We start from the raw sequence: 17827 nt of genomic DNA, 5'->3' as shown, positions 1-17827 counted from the left end.
AAACTAATTCGAAACTTTAAAAAGGTCTATAAGGGACCTTTTCAAAGCAAAAAAAGAAAAAAAAAGATATGTATTACATTAACAAGCCAATACACTGTCGAAAAAGTAAAACATGAACATTTAGTAACCATAAAAAAAATTAAATGACCTATTTCACATCTTCAGATGTAAGGGAACATGGCGGGGAAAAAAATAACAATTCTACTTCTTTTAAAAAAAAATCAACTTAGAAAAAAGAAACACCAGAAATTAAAGCACGCATTAATAACGTTTCGTTAACATTTTTATTCTAATAATGTGCAAAATTTCATATTTTTTGAACAAAATTAAAAAAAACTTTTTGTTTTTCGATATTTTCATAATTTATTGAAATTACATACATTTGCTGACTTGTGTGCTCAATATAGGCTTATAAGTCATTGTCAAGTAGAANTTTTAGTATAAGTTGCAATGGTAATTGTAGTTCAAGATGAGCGTTCGATGACGTATACTATCAAACTCACAAATGGACCAATCAGGGGTTAGCGCTGATTTCCAGCTGACTGCGTCCTGTCCTAAGAAACCAGGCCTTAAGGGAACGATCACAATTCTACTTATTTTAACACTCTAAACTAAAAAAGAAAAAAAAATCCACTTAGAAAAAAGAAACACTAGAAAATAAAGCACGCATTAATAACGCTTCGTTAGCATTTTTATTCTAATAATGCGCAAAATTTCATATTTTTTGAAAAGGTCTATAAGAACAAAATTAAAAAAAAACTTTTTGTTTTTCGATATTTTCATAATAAATAACAGCCCGGCCTAGTGTGATCCGTTACTTTATTATTTCCACAGAAATTTTCCCCACAAAACTTTAACAATACGAGAAAACTTAGTATTACAGATCTGACCGATTTTACAGTTTCAAATAATAAATTAGGTTAAGCGAAATTCACGCTAAACAGATTTTTTTCCAGCAGCTAAACTAGCTCACGACGGTTATAAAATCAAAGTAAGATAGAAAATGTATACTTTGTTCTTCAGTTCTACGTTACATCCAGCCAAGCATAGACATCGTACCAATTCAGTGTGACCATTCTTAGCCGCCAAATGCAACGGATAAAATCCTTCCTGAAATATAATAAGGTAATTTACTACACAATTACTCATAAATATCGCTAACTGTACTATTTATTTAAGGTATTCTGAAATAACTGCTCTAAACATTTGAAACATATTTAAAATACTCATCAAAAATGAAATCTAAGGATTAGAACATTAATATTAGTCGAATTATTATTAGCTAATAGCTAAAAAAAAATTTCTGACTCTCGTGTACAAAATTATTAATTAATTTAGTGGTAATTTATTTTATTTTTTCAATTTGTTTCGGAGAAGCAGATATTCGTGTTCGAAAAATATTTTAATAAATTAAGAAGTTATGTTTTGATTGGAAATTATGCATTTTCAATATGTTAACAGGAATATATCACTATGTTAATAGCATTTTCAATATGTTAACAGAGATGTATCAATATGTTAATAGCATTTTCAATAAGTTAACATAAAAAAGTAGACTTTTTTACCCGTAAGGATTTTAAAGGCGAAAATAATATGATTTCCCACACACGTTATCACAATCAGTCTCAGGAATATCAGAAAATTCAAGATTATTTTCAATTTTACTATAAATCTTTTTTTTTTTCAGTCCATATTTTATTTTGTTTTTCTTTAAATTCACTTTGCTTACATTCTTATTATTCTAATTTTTTTACTCCCAAAATTTTCTTTTCTTTAACATTTTCTTTTTTTTTTTTTTGTTGTTCTTACATTTGGCATTCTTGTTTTTCTACTTTCTTTATTGGTATTTTATTACAAACATTAACCAGGATTTCAAGAAAAATGTGTAAGGACAAATTGCTTTCATAATCAGAAAAGGTCATCAGTCTTCTCAGATTTTGCATAACTACCTGTTTAACTCAATTTATCACAAAATGAAATACAAAGCATGCTTTCAAATTTAATATGGTATAAGGTAAATCAGTTTTTAAAATTTGACTGACCTAGCTGTTTTCCTTATTTTTAATCTGAAGTACAAGTTTGGTTAATTTTCAAATTTCCCTGGCAGCAATATTTCCCAAGAGTAACTTAATTTTTGTCTGTGTTGATACTTAATTTTCAATTACGAAGGTATAAAATTTTAGGCAAAAAAACAAAAAAATATAAAATTTTTTGGACTGTGGTTCTCATAAAGTTGCTACCACATAATAATTCTAGCAAAGCTTTTTCACATTTAGGAGTTGGATTTAGATTATTATGATTCGAATAATTTTTTAAGCTGGAAGTTAGAAAACCAGACACAAAAATTTATTTTCTCCGAAATAACACAGGAATTTTTGTGGGAGATTTGTCACAAAATTTCTAAAATAGTTGGAACATTGTTAGAACGTTGTTGTTGCTTCTAATGCCACTTGCCACACGGGGGCAAGTCTGCTTGGTGAAACCGAGAAATTTAAGGCAGAGTGTGCGTTTCTTGTTTTTCAGTGGCGCCATCTATGGCCAAGAATTCGACTTCTGCCACACCGTATGTCGCACCTGTTTATAGGGCGGACCAATTCATACATCCATTCATTCATCCACAGATCGTAATTTTGACCTGAATCAGAGAACGATCGATCTCCAATCCAGTACCCACAGAGGTATTGATTTGTTATGGGAACATGGAAAACTTTTGCGACTCGACAGATTTTACGTGCATCAGTCACTTTACTACACGGGGAGTCTTCGGTCGGCGGTGTTTGAACCCGCGAACTCTCGGACATGGGCCTAGCGCCCTACCGACCAGGCTATCCCGGCACTGTTAGAACGTTGTTGCATTAGTTTAAAAAAATTAAAACTATAATAAAACTATTATTTTTCTTATGTTGCAGCAAGTATGTCGTTGTTAAATTTCTTTAGTATAATTTTTATGTTTAATCCATATAAATACCTTATTCTGAACTTCAACTTTACAGCCAAAAGCACAGAGGGTTTGAGCCATTGGTAGCAAGCCTTCTCTAGCAACAATGTGGATTGCAGCTTCTCCTTGCTACATAAGAGAATGAAGTAATTTAAATGCAGGTACAGAGAAAATTTATGAAATATTATTTTGATAATTTAAGTCATTTATGAATTATAAAAAAGTTTTTATAAACCATGTTTTTTAAGTTGAACAAAAATGAGAATATAGTTTTATTTTCGTCACTCCATGCGAAAAACATAAATTGTAGCAACTCTTCGGAAAACTTTTTTAATTAATTTTAAGCATTCAAAACATCAAATTAGTTATTAAACAACCATTATATGTTTCAAGAAATAATTAAAAAGCTACGGTATAACCATAAAATTGAAATGATAGTCGTCATGTTTCAAGTGCATCAGAAATAGGTGGCCATTTATAATACTTGACAGACGTAAAAGTTACTGAAAAGGTTTGGTTTTTTGTTACATTATCTATTTTTGATGCGCTTGAAATATGTCAACTGTCATTTCAATTTTATATATTTTTGAAGCGTATGAAATTTACTATCAGGTAATATCTTACCGTTCTAGTTTCTTGGGCTTATTCATTTAATTTATGGTACCTATACTTAATGCTTTTGAACAAGTTATTAATGCAATTACAGTCAGACCTCTATTTAACGAAGTCGCTAAATCCCGGTAATAAGTTCGTTATATGGAAAGTTCGTTAAATAGAAAATCATCTTTTGAATTACTTAAACGACACAAAACAGGCTTCAAATTCATAAACACTAGACATAATTAAAATAGCAATGGATACAGATTTATATTGTAAAGTAGTATCTACTATTTATTTTATAAATCTTAATCATAAAAGAAATCTGCATGGAAAGCAAGAATAGAGAAAAACATTATTCAGTACTACACAATCATGTTACACACATTTTCAACCAAAAAAAGTTAAATTTATGCATAAAATTATAGATGCATTTGTTATAAAAGTAATTTTAAACATACATTACCACATGCGTTCGAAAGTTTAATTGTTACTGATAAATTTCGTTAATTTAGTCTGAGTTTTCCGTTCGAAATGCGAACAAAAAGGGGAAGTGATTTTACTGCTTTCTCTAAAAATCAAGTGCCTTTGAAATTCAATTCAAGGTTATTTTTCCATTAAAAGGCGTTAACAAGTTTAAAAATGTTCTGAAATATTTTGGGAAATAGGAAAAGTGGATCTCAAAGAAAAGTTCGTTTAATAGAAAATTCACTTGGCTATTTAGAAGTTATTTCACGAAGAAATTTTCGAAATGTTCTTGGTTCCTCGAAAAAATTCACAAAATAGAGAAATTCCCAAAATGGAAGTTCGTTATATAGAAGTCCGACTGTAGCTGCCAAAAACACTATTAATTATGGTCAAAATATTAATTTTCTAGTTAAAAAAATTATTTCAAGTGTTAGAGATCAGTAAATCAATAGTTTACGCATTTTTGGCACATTCACGAGAGCTTTGGCTAATAAAAAAGCATAACGAAACAGCTTTTTTTTGATAATGAGATATAAAAGAAACTGATCCCGCTATCATTTGTAACTGATCCCGCTATCATTTGTAACTGATCCCGCTATCATTGACCCCCGCACCGATTCCGGAGTGACGCAACGGAAAAAGTTCCAGATTTGCATAGCTGTTACCTCTAGAATGGAGAAGATCAATACGACAATACCCAAACAACACCCACACTTCCCCAATAATGTGATACCATTTTACATTTAAATGTAGAAAAAACAAGAATTAATCGATTAAAAATCAAGCGTAGAATAAATAGTCCATATCGATCCCTGGTGGTCGATATAATATAACTAGGAGTCGATTAGAGGTCAGTGAACGATTTTTAATTTTAATTTGTTGAAAGTAAATTCTATATTACGATAAATCATTGCACATAATTAAATTTAAATTAATCAAAAAGATCTAATTTGTTTCTTCAACACCTCAAATCGCAAAAAAAATTTCAAAATTTTGTTATGTGGCGTTTCCTTTTTTAATTGCCTTTATTATTTTTTTTAAAATTTCATTCCTAAGCTCATCTATGATTGAAATTGACTTCAATCATGTTAATTATATTTTAACAAAGCAGAGAAAATGTGGAGTTCCTAATTATTCCGATTATTAGAAAATATCGATATGAAACTTATTTGTTTCTCTATCTATCGCATAAAGAACACATGTTTATATATATATATATAAATTAAGATAATCCATTATTTATAAAAAAAACATTATACAATATTATATTAACTTACGTTATCCAATATTTCTATGTTGCATCCACTTTGCAAAAGCATTATAGCAAGAGCAGTGTGGTGTTTATGTATAGCTAAATGTAAAGCAGTACATCCTTTCTGCAAAAAGAAGAAGAAACATCATAATTAGATTCTTAATGAAGAGCTTATTGTACCAGGTAAACGTCATTTTTGCAAAAAATTTAGATTTCTCGGAAAAAGTTTTTATTTTAGTCTTACTTAAATATATAAAAAATTCTCCATGTTCTCATAACAAATCAATACCTCTGGGGGTACTGATCCAGAATTTCCCTTGTCTTCTGGATTGGGTTCAAAATTACAAAGCTACGGAGTTGAACATTAGTAGTCGTGAAACCAGAATTGGGTCGGCTGTTCAACGATGGTTATAAAATAAAATAAAATCTTCTGATGCTGGGTCGAGATAGTCTGATTGGTGGAGCACTGGACCCATAATGTTCATGAATTCGATGCCCGCCGGCCGAAGACACCCCGTGTAGTAAATGGTGACTGATGCGCGTTAAATCGGTCAAGTCGCAAAGTCCTCCATGTTCCCATAACAAATCACTACCTCTGGGGGTACTGATCCAGGAGTTTGCTTGTCCTCTGGATTGGCTCAAAATTACAAGGTTACGGAGTTGAACATAAGTAGTCGTAAACCCAAAATTGGGTCGGCTGTTCAACGACGGATGTAAAATCTTCTGATGCAAATTTTACTCTATTTTACTTCTTTTTGGTTAATTTTGATAGATATTATTTATATTTAATATATGTTTACGTTTCTGTTAGTTTTTTGTTTGAGTTAATGATAATTATGCTTTAGTTTTTTTTTTTTTTTTTTTTTTTTTTTTTTTTTTTTTTTTTTTTTTTTTGTGTTTACGTATTTTTTTTTCTTTCAGTTCGTTGTTTCTGTTTGTTACATACACTTAGCATTTTTCTATTCCTTTTCCTTTTTCACATTGAACGAATAATTTTTCATATTTCAAGATGCCACGTAGAGTGAAACTGCTCACTCAAGCAAAAATCAATTATTATTATTTGATTGCTTGAGAATTTCAACGTTCTCTGATTAATAGTGTGTAATTTTTTTAAAAATATATATCTATAGCGTACGAAAGTGCAAATTTAAAAAAAAAATTCAAAATTCTATCCCGAAAAGGAAATAAAATCCTGGTTATGGCTCTGGGAGAAATTTTTATAATCTTTTGTGATGATAAATAAAAAATTGAACTTGCTAAAATTTATTGTTTCATAAAAATAGATTATAAGACTTGCAAAATATTGTGTTTTATGATCTAAAAAAGTATTAATAAGTAATTTTGAAAATATGCATTTATATTAGTTTTTTGCATAGATTTTTTAACATTGGTTACAAATACGAAAAGAGATTTTTAACCTCTCTCTATAGGCTGAAGATTCAGCGTTGCTAACACGGTTTGTATAGTGCTTTATAAATATTAAACACGATAGAAAAAATTAAGAGGTTAAAAACTATTTTAGCATACTTATAATGAGAGTTTTTTTAGAAATGCCATAGGGATAATCATAACTGTAAAATTTGCAGTCTTGTGGTTTCATTTTGAAAGAGAAAGCTAATAGTAAATTAGTGAAAGCTCTAAAGTTTTTAGATATTCAACAAATCTCAATGACTTTGAAGTTTCAAAAATAGAAGTTATTATAAGGGTATCATTTTCCTATTTCAAATTCAGATGAGTATTTCAAATATGTTGCGATTAAAAATTACTCGCAAAATTATTATTTTATTATAAGGACAAAGTATTATACATTTTTTCCACCACGAGTGATATGCAGTTTGAAAAGTTTAAAGAGAAAATTTAATGAAAAGTTTCAAACTCTGAATCTATAATACACAATATTGCTACTAGAATATTGTTAACAATTTACCGGAGAACAGTGGAATTAATATTTTACTAAGTTTCACGGATGAGAGCTACCATTGACACATACTAAAGATGCCCCCCCCCCCTGTTTAATTGTCTATGGAAATAGGATCAAGGGAAAGGGTATTCCATTACATTCACTACATTATCAAAGAGCCAATGCCATGAAGATTTTTCTATGTGAATGGAGGCGTCTACTGAAAAATCCAACTTCAACAAATTATTTAGATTAGCAGATAGCCTCTGCAATTTCTTTGAACGCATCACCCAATTTAATCTGAACTTTTCATATTGTATATATATAAAGCCGTCATTCAGTCGACCCCTTTTTTTGGGGTTTACAAGTACAAATGTTCGATTCCGTAGCCTTGTAATTTTGAATCTAATCCAGAAGATAAGGGGGGGGGGCAGGAGCCTCTGGAACCTCTGGAAGAAATTTTCTTCCGTGGAGGATTTTCTGATTGAACTAACCCACGTTTCCGTTACATGGAGGGGAAATCCTCGAAAACCTCACATGGTTAGATTGACGGGAAGGGGACTCTAACCCATGATCCGCCCACCACTTGAGAATATTTTACGTCTGCACTATAGTCGGTGCAAGCCGGTTGCGGAATTCGTATCGACCAGACATTGCTGGGATTCGGAACCTGTTCACCCCATTGGAAGGCGAACACTATCCCCATAGCCACCGCGATTCCATATGGTGGGTTTAAGTTTACTACCATAGTCAGAGTCCTTACCAAACCTTTACTGAGTCTTCATTTTGGTGTATATAAGAATTTTTATGCTATGCCAATATAAAGCGAAGCCGTCTGAGTCATGGAATATTTTTTCTTTCCTGCATTTCTTTGCTTACTTTTGAGCCTGAGTTACTGTTAACCTAAGTCGCAAATTGATTGAAGGATATAAAAACAGTAGTTAAAAAGGCGAACGCCCCATTGACAGCAAAATGGTGTCTCAATAATAGTGTCAGAAAAAAACTTCACGTTTCCCCTGCCGTGGATTTCCAAAACTGTTAGAATTATTACCATTTACACAGTCTTCGTGTGTATGGATTTTAGATAATAAGTTTCATGTCCTTTCCCCTTATCTTCATAAAAATGTGAGAGGGTATACTCTATAAACCACTATTAGCATATCTAGTGCAATGGCTGAAAGTTCAGTTAGGATGGTATCATTGAATTTTGGGATGATATTCAAGCGATTGTTCTCCAAGGATTGGTATAGTAGGCAACATCATATCTAACATGTTTGCCATTAACAATAGAGGCTTTATTTAGACGGAACACTTTTTTCCCCAACCCAGGTAACTCCTTAAAAATATGTATTAGTCATCCTTAATATACTATGTTTTTTTACTCATTGGTTTCTTTTGTTTCTAATTTCGGCACAAAATCGGTTCAATTTCAGTGGAACAATTTTTATTTTGATAGAAACAGGTATACTATATTTTAGTTATGAGTGAGAACATTCTTGTTCATTTGGCTCTGCGGAATAGACTTTTAGGGAGATTGTCTACACACCTTTGTATCTACTCTTCCACTGATCTCGATAAAGAGGATTGCACTGATCTCGTAAATTGAAGCATGACAAACTCTGTGGGAGTGGCTGTTTTCTAAAAGTTATCTCTTAAATTATACAAATAACCAGCATTTTAATTTTTTATAAGCAGATTCCAGAATTATTTACTTCATAGAACGAAATTATTGTTAACTTTTATTTAATATAGGAAATACATTTTGTCTACTTCCTTATTATCGATATAGACAAAAATCAAGGGAGGACTAGTTGTACGGAAATGCGGTAATGCCAAAATTCTACCTAACTTCCTCCCCATTCTCGTTTTTTGACAAAGTGGACTACAAGATTGAATCAGCAAACCAACTACCGAATACAGATCAGTGAATTCCACTCACAACAATATCACAATAAAAAAGAAATTACATTGCTAGAGTTCATATAGTTCAAATTCATAACACAAATACATACTTTGTTTTGCATATCCGTTTTAGCACCAGCATTTATAAGGCAACGAGCTGTATCTAGATTACCTCGAAAGGCTGCTAAATGCAACGCAGTATCTCCTTCCTAAAAATATACAATAAAGTAAGGAATTTTAAAACGAAATTAACTTTCACCTTTGAAACGTTGCGAACATTAAATGCACATTTTCTTTGACTCTAACTAAAAATCTGAGTTAAAATAACAATAAATTGGTTACAAAGTAAAAAAATAATTTATTTGTGATACTTTTAAAAGTTTTACAATGTTATACAAAAATAAGCTTAAATTTCTTTCGAACCTGCCTGATATCCTGCTTGATATATCCAGTAATTTTTATTTTAGCCCATTTGAATATTGTTGTGAATAAATAAATACACTGACCTCCAAAAGTAAAGGTACAACTGTTCTATGTATATTTTAAAAACAAATGAACATGTAGAAACAAGAAATTTGGTTAAAATGTCCACTTAACATTTTTCTTCTCATATAAATTTACATAAATTTAAATACAAATATAGATCCCAGGGTCAATTAACATGACCACAGCAGCCATTCATAATGCCCTAAACGCGCTTGCGAAGATTTTGAAACTCAATGTAAATTGAACTTTATCGTATGCCGCGAAATGCTCCATTCTTTCGCTTCCATAATGGTCGATTTATCCGATAAAAGAGTTTAAGTAGCGTGAATTTGGTTGATAGTTTGATATGGAGAAAGCTCGGTCGAAAATTGCGCAGCAATTTTCGGGGTTGGCGAGCGTTAGCGAGCAGGGGGCGCATCCCACTAGTTATGTATATTTGTTTATATTTTTGAAAAGGAAATATTCCGGAAACTTTAATTATGTTTAAATTTTTTGAGGGAGAAAATCTATTTCTCCTCAAAAAGAACCACACACAAGTCACCCATAATTTAGTCAACACTAAGGGACTTACTCCACTTGCCTGTTTTAGTTTCAAATCCTCCCAACTTAAAAGTTAGTGATATTTAGGCAACAAATTAAAACTTTAGCAAGTAATAAAAAAAGAAGCCGATCAAAATATTCTCTAACAATAAGGATCTTACTCACTTCATTTAATTGATTAATATCATCCGAATGTTTAATGAGCATTTCTACAATGAGCGAATGACCATGCTTGGAAGCCAAATGCAACGGTGTATCACCATACTGAAACAAACAAAAATTAAATGAATCATTTTTGCAACAAAAACTTCATCAACTCAAATGGTATAAGGCTGTTATCAAAATTTTTAAACTTTTCTGAATCCCAGAAAAAAGCTCGCATTTTCAAATAATAATAAATAAATAAATAGGTTACAGCTATTTATTTTTAAGGTTCTGTTAGCAATAAACTCGTTATTTTGAGTGAATGCCGTAAGCGCTTAATTTTAGCATTCCATTAATTTAAACTTCTAAAATCAATTAATAAAAGAGCAGCGGTAGCTGCGTTAATATATCTGTTAAATTTTTAAGGTCGCTGATTGGAAAAACCCTGTTTTTATTCGTAAGTTTGCCACAACCTAATGTGTGTCCTGTTAAAAATGCACTTTGTTTTTCATATCTCTTTGTTTTTCATATAGGGAGTTTCTCTCTACGCTGATTTCCCTTATCTCGTTGGACACTAAATCTATCTTAAATACTGACCCAACTTGCTTGATACAGTAAAACCTCGTAACCATTGGCACCGTCAATTTTCCAGACAAATGGCGAGGGGAGCTCTTTGCATATACAGATTATATTTGGGTCGTATTCGGTGTCATATTATTGTGTAAATTGGCCTTAGATGCTTTTCTTTTTCTGAATAACTGTAAAATTTTACTGGCTCAATTTTGTTCTAACAATTAAAATTATTCAATTCATTTGCTAATAATAAGTATGTTATAGCCACTTACTTTGTTCGGCGAATTCAGCGATAATCCATGCTGTTGCAAGAACACAATCACGTTTTTATGACCTTGTCTAGCAGCCCAATGAACACCATTCTCACCATTCTAAATTTAGAAAGGAAAACTTAACAACAATTTTTTTATTTATTTTTTCTTTATTTGGAATATATGATAAAACATTTTTAAAATACAGTTAATTGGAAGAAAAAGAAAATGCTATGCTATAATAGTTATTTTGCACGCATTTGCGATTTGAAATGTAATAAAGGACATAGTATTCTGAATAGTCTTGAAATAATGTAACAATTCTAAAAAGTTATCAGATTTTTTTTTTTTTTTAAATTTCTCCTACTTCACAAAGGTTGTCGAGATGCATACTTAATTTAACTCCCTATTTAATATACTTTGCATTTTAATTATTTAAAAATGTTCTTTACTTATAAATTAATTTTTATAAGAGTAAAATTATTACGATTAATAATATTTGAGTTTCGATTATATATTATAAAATTATTACACGTAATAGATTAACGATAAATGATACACAATTTAACGAAAAATTATGCATCATACTTGTTTTTAATTTTAAGAAATTAAAAATAATTTTAAGCAATACCTTTTTGCTTAAAAATTTAAATTCGAAAAGTGTTTGACTATATAATATTTATCTAATTTTTCTCCTTACGAAAGAAAGAAAAAACCATTTGAACTAGGCCTAGACCTTGATTTAAACTAAGCCTAGAAAAACTATTTGAACTCGAACCTGACCTCTAAATTTGTGTGTGTGTGTTTTCTCGTTGTCGTCTATAAATATTGAAATCAAATCATGACTAATTGCATCCTTGAAAAGTTGAAAGTAGATCCCCAAGATATCCACTCCATAGAGGTGTGCAAGTCAGAGGCTGAACTATATCACTTCATTTAATGAATCGTCGTACCCTTAATAGTGTGGTTGTGAATGCAATCAGTTGTTCACACAAGAAGTTGTTGTTTGAAGAAAGAGACGCATTCCAATCGGTTGCTTCGAGTAACTGATTAATAATGAATGAATCTTCAGCTGGCAAATAATTGAAGAGATGTCAGCTTAGACATCTCATGACGATTTAATGAAAAGATATGCCAAATGGCAACAGTGTTCCTTCGATGACCCAGGGTCAGAAACAGCGCCTTTGAACTACATTTATCGCCACAATAGCTCATAAACTGCATAATCACTGCATGTGAATTTATATAACTGTAAATTTTTTTTTATTCGATTTCACACCATCCGATTACGATCGATAAGAGTCCTGCAATTCTGATTATATTATTATTCATTTGTTTATGCTTCGCATCTACGTTCAAAGACAATTTCATTTAAATCTGTTCAAAAGATCTGGTCATTATGTGGTCTACGTATCCCACATAATTTTGAACGCGAATGTCGTAAAAAATGAACTAATAAATGTGCGTGTTCTCATGGGTTCAATACCTTTTTTTAATGAACAATCACAGCGATGGCATTCTCACTTTATCCCTCTGTGTAATTTAGCAAAATGATTGCTATTCAATGATATGTCTGACTTTGGGAAGGGAATGTACTTCGATCAAATCTAGATAAAATGTTGAAATTATATGATTTATAATAGCCGCTGTTTTATGTTGACAGACCAGAGAAGAGGAAATGTTGGTTGCTAGGATACAGAAACAACTTATGGAATGAATTTTTTTTTTTTTTTTTTTGTTTTTTGTTAGCGATATGTATTTTTTTTTAAGTAGTTGTGCGAAATGAACCTGCAGAAAAGACCAATAAAATTACTTAAGTTCTAACCAAGTTATTGGTAAAGTAATTGGTTAAGTTATGGAGTGCCGAAGTTCACATATAAACGTACTTTATGAGTATTAGTTTTACTTTCAAGCTTGGGAATCCATTTGTAATTATGAATAATCTTGTTCCAGAAGATTTCGTTACAATTTTTCTACTGCCGCACCCGTCATGTTATCACTCTTCAATAAATTCACTACTGAACTAGCGTTCAACCTGTCGTCGCAACGACACTGCAACCCTCCAAGCTTAGCTACGAAGAACTAAGCGCCCCTATGAGGTATTGAACACAACAGTATTTGTCACATATCTGCCACGTGTAAGGGGCTTTCACAACTGAGAACCCTGTCATAATTCGCTCCTTGTCATGCAAGCACAAGATAACTACAGGGTTATTCATAATTCCCTCCGGGGTTTCGAAGCGTTATAGTAAAAAGCGAAGACGAATATGGCAAAAAAGAACATATTAAATTATTCCGAAAGTATTCAAGTTTTAATTTAAGCAGTTGCCGGTAGATGGCAGTAACATGTACCACTGAAGCCAGTTGTAGTAAAGAAAAATGACGTTTACAGGTGGTGGGAATTATGAATAACCCTGTATGTATCGTCGAATTTCTCGGAAAACATACTTTTTTTTTTATATGCCGGGAAATATTTTGAAAAATCAGAAAAGCTCAATTTTTTTAAGCAAGATAGTTTCGTCTTATAGAGAATATAAACGAAAAGCAAAACCGCACCATGCAAAAACTAACAGATGAGAACGCCATACTCTTTTTAAAATAATTTCTTTAAAAAAAAAATTAACAAAGTTTAATAATCATAATACTTATTCATTTTACATGATTTCAAAACCAGAATATTATATGATACTTCAAAACTTCCCAGCAATGAAATCAAGTTTGAGGAAATTGATTCTGCATCTGATATTAGTTATTTAACCCTTTCGCGCCGACTGTCACAAATACGTGACACCATAAAACCGTATCAACCAGGGTAAAAATATAAAACTGGTAATCAAAGTATTTCTTTAGCAGTTTATTTGTGGGCGGAGTTATAATTGTTTGATTTATTTATTTCACCATTACTTTGTTCAAAATAAAAGTATTTAGTTATACTTTGAATTAACATTGATTATATATATGATTAAACTAACAATAATTAAAGTAACAGCAAAGTAAGTCTGTCAAATTAGAAACGACTACATTTAAGTTACCGCTTTTTATTTAATTACATCCTGATCCTGATTTTGTACGAATGCTTTCATGAATCACCCATCCCCAAGGGGTTAAAAAAGAATATTTATTGTACACATAAATTAATGTTTTCCATAAATATATGGGTGTTCTCAAACCNGTTTGGAATTCGACAGCATAATACAAGATTTCGTTGAATCCAAAAATCGCAAAAAAGTAATATATTAGATCATAAGATTCTGCAAAATAATTTATTACCGAAAAATATTATATTTTTATTTGCATCTTCATAATTTTGTGCAAAATACACTTGTTGTTTTTAAAGCTAAATTATTTTTGTCAGCAAATTTTTTTCTCCCAAGTTTTTCGTAGGCCCCTGAATTTCGTAGGCCCTAGGCATGTGCCTAGTGTGCCTATAGGCTAATCCGGCCCTGATGCGACGGTATCTCAACATCAGCAGTTCTTAAAGCTCCGAAATTAAACGTGTCTACTTTTTTCTTAAATATTGTGGTATCGTTTTAATCCTTGTTCGTAAACCTTGTAGTTAACGTGATTTTTTTCTCTTTTTTAAATCTTAAATTTCGACATTTTATGCTTCTTTGAAATATCACTGATCGTTTCTCTGAGATTCAAAAACCACTTACTGCATCAATCCGAAATAAATCTGCACCTTTGAAATGAAGGAATCTCAACACATCCAGTTGACCCATGCCAGAAGCTATGTGTACGAAACATTCTCCCTCCTGAAATGATTAAAATGAAATTTTTTATTGTTTGTCGTTTATTAAACTATATATCAAATTATAGTCAAATATAGAGGACTAAAGTATACATATAACATAATATATAGGACAAAAAGTAAACACGTAGTCAAAATCTGGCGAATCAAAGTCACAAAATAAAATTAGATTCATCATATAGTTGCTTCGTTGAACTAAAAAGTATTATAGCAATATTTTTGTCATAGAAATGAATATGTTAATTACATTATTCAATAAAAGTTATTGCGTTAATTACTTTGTCCAATCGAAGTAGTCAATAGGAACGCGTTAGAGATTTACGCAGCAAATAAACGGTTTTAAGGATTTTAGTTTAATATATTTCATTACGATGTGTATTTAGTTCACTTACTAGAGAGATTTTGCAAAGCGTTTGTTTCATGGTAAGCACAACGCTGACCCTGTTCTCTATCCCGAAACAAAATACGAAACGCAATTGAATACGTTAGGGGAAACCGTAACACTTTTCAAAACCTCTCTTGCTTAATAAACTTTGATAATTCTTATTTCGCGAAAACTAGTAAATTGTACATAAAATAACGTAAAACAATTAATTCGCTTAAAAAAGAACTCGCTCATAATTAAATCAAAAAATAATAAGAAAAAAAAGTTATATTAGCAATTGTTTAAAGGGACATTATTTCCGATCAAACAAGCTATATAATTGTGTATGTTACAGTAAGTAGCCAAATTCCTTTTTTTTTTTAAAAAAAGCGGAATTACTAGTAAAAAATACGAAACTTCTAGGAGCATCTGTAATTTTTTCGTTTTTTTCTTCGGAGGTAAGGAAAGACCTTCAGTACAAAAGCAAAATCAAAGAGGCTAGTACACACTTCGCAGTTTTACTAAACGATGCATAAAAACGGATTATGTAGAAAGTTTTTGTGTTTATAAAACTTTCACCAAAGATAGCAAAGAAGCGAAATAACATAGAACGGTGTCAAATTTCATTCGTTATTGGAATTGTTGATTGTGTTGATGTAAGCTACAATGTGAAGGTTAACACAACACAGTTAAGGGAATAAGAAATTCGTTAAAATTACGTATGTTTTTTTTAGAAAAAACACGCTTTAGAACAGGTTTCCAAATGGTGAGCAAAAATTAACTAGTGCTAGAATGCTGTTGTTGTTGTAGTTCATTTACGTCGCACTAGAGCTGCACAATGGGCTATTGACGACGGTCTGGGAAACATTCCTGAGGATGATCTGAAGACTTGCCATCACAATTTTGATCCTCTGCAGAGGAAATGGCACCCCCGTTTCGGTAGCCCAACGACCTGCAAGCGAAGTTGAGCACTTTACGGTACAACAGTTTAACGAAGACCAATACCGCATACCCTCGGTCCCTACGCAAGTGGGACGAAGTGGTCATCTATCCGTACACTGATCGCAGCCAGTGATGCTTGATTTCGGTGATCTGCTTGTAACCTTGTCTTAACGATCAGTCCACTACGAGACAGTGCTGGAATGCAATTCCAACCATAAATATTGCAATATAGCACACGGAAATCCTGCTATCAGACGGCAAGTTATCTAAGATGTTAGGGTTTTTTTTTCTTTTAACTCTAGCTATTATTAGTTTTTGCAATGTAATTAGATAATTTCATCAATATTAGGCGCTATTAAAATCTATCATAAAAGGGAAGAGAATTAATGCAGCTGTAATCGGCAACAAATTTACACTTTAAATACTGTGCACATATATAAGACTATGTTTGGTACCTATTAAACTTATTAATTATTTAGTAAGAACTAAAAAAAAAAAAAAAAAACTCAGTGGCTTGACAGCCTATAGAGGGTCAAAGCCTACTGTGCCCATCTCAGTTTTCCTGACCTTGGGCTCTAGGGTGCAGGAACAGATGTCCCAGTTAGGTGGTCAGCCAAACGCGGAACCCCCAGTGTTTAGTTCCCAAGCATGTTTCGTACTCATTTATCGACCCACTGAAGGGATGAAAGACTGAGTCAACCTTGCCCGGCCCGAGGATCGAACCCAGGAATTATTTAGTAAAACTGGATCTATTAAAACTGTACTATGACACCCGTAGTACCTTTTAACAAAATTAAGCATTATTGGTGTCGATAATGGTGTCGGTTCACCGAAGCGAATAAGTATATTTTCTCCAAAAATTGGGTTTTTTAGTTCATAGCTTATTTTTATTTCCAATGGTACCTTTTACAAAATTTAACAAAGCATCATTAACGCAAGTAATAGTTTGCCGATTTTTAACGCTCTCATGAACGAATTAGCAACATTTTCCTGATTATTTTGCCTTTTGCTACTTAAACTTATAATTTGACTTCAGTTAGTAACTATTACCAAAATTAATTATCATTGGCATGAATAATAATATTTTTGATTTTATATGTTTATCCTCAACGAATTAGTTCCATTTCTCAATTAATTTTGATTTTTAGTTCAAAACTATTTTTTCTTATTTCAATGAATTTAATTTAAATTATTTAATTTAAATTATTAGCTAGCAAACGTCAATGATGTCATCTGTAAAATGTTTAACACAATTAAGTCGTTTATTGCTTACTTTGAAACAATGGCTGCCGCTTAGCCAATGAGAAAATTTCATTTTTAAAATTTATAAGAATTTAAAAGATGTCATTATAAAATCAAAAATGGCTGTAATTGTACTCATTTAGCGTCATGTTGAATGTCTATATTTTTAGAGCATACGGTTCACCTGCATTCCGGTGTACAGATACACACAAATTATTTTATTATATGTATAGATTAAGTATAATCAATTATTAGTAGTTATTCAACTATATGCGGGGGGGGGGGATGAATGTCAATCGGAGCTAAATTCAAGAAATCAAAAGCAATTTGCTGCATCCTGATCCAAAATTATTATTAGCGTTCCTAGTTTAATAAATTTGTACTTTCACCATTTCATAAGATTTATTACTAGTTGCCACTGCTATTTTAAAATATTTTTTACTCTGTTCAAAGAATTTTTAATTGATACAATAAGAC

General features: G+C 31.5%; 1 protein-coding gene and 1 long non-coding RNA gene across 3 annotated transcripts in view; one reads left to right on the top strand and one right to left on the bottom strand.

The window, feature by feature from the left end:
* Positions 1-17827, bottom strand: part of LOC107439026 (death-associated protein kinase 1) — a 56885-nt gene that overhangs the window by 35971 nt on the left and 3087 nt on the right. For both annotated transcript variants that reach the window (XM_071182916.1, XM_071182917.1), the window contains 7 exons: positions 14708-14806; positions 11073-11171; positions 10249-10347; positions 9168-9266; positions 5281-5379; positions 2969-3067; positions 1012-1110 (listed from right to left, as the gene is read on the bottom strand). In XM_071182916.1, the coding sequence (XP_071039017.1) occupies positions 1012-1110; positions 2969-3067; positions 5281-5379; positions 9168-9266; positions 10249-10347; positions 11073-11171; positions 14708-14773 (660 nt within the window). In that variant the 5' untranslated portion in view covers positions 14774-14806. The remainder of the gene's footprint in view (positions 1-1011; positions 1111-2968; positions 3068-5280; positions 5380-9167; positions 9267-10248; positions 10348-11072; positions 11172-14707; positions 14807-17827) is intronic.
* LOC139425955 (uncharacterized) lies at positions 994-5432 on the top strand. Its single transcript, XR_011637119.1, has 3 exons — positions 994-1125; positions 2994-3099; positions 5320-5432. It is a non-coding gene; the product is annotated as an uncharacterized lncRNA (long non-coding RNA).

The sequence above is a fragment of the Parasteatoda tepidariorum genome, chromosome 7, assembly GCF_043381705.1.
Source record: "Parasteatoda tepidariorum isolate YZ-2023 chromosome 7, CAS_Ptep_4.0, whole genome shotgun sequence".
Taxonomy (NCBI): Eukaryota; Metazoa; Arthropoda; class Arachnida; order Araneae; family Theridiidae; genus Parasteatoda; species Parasteatoda tepidariorum.
This window is presented reverse-complemented; position numbering and strand designations above follow the sequence as displayed.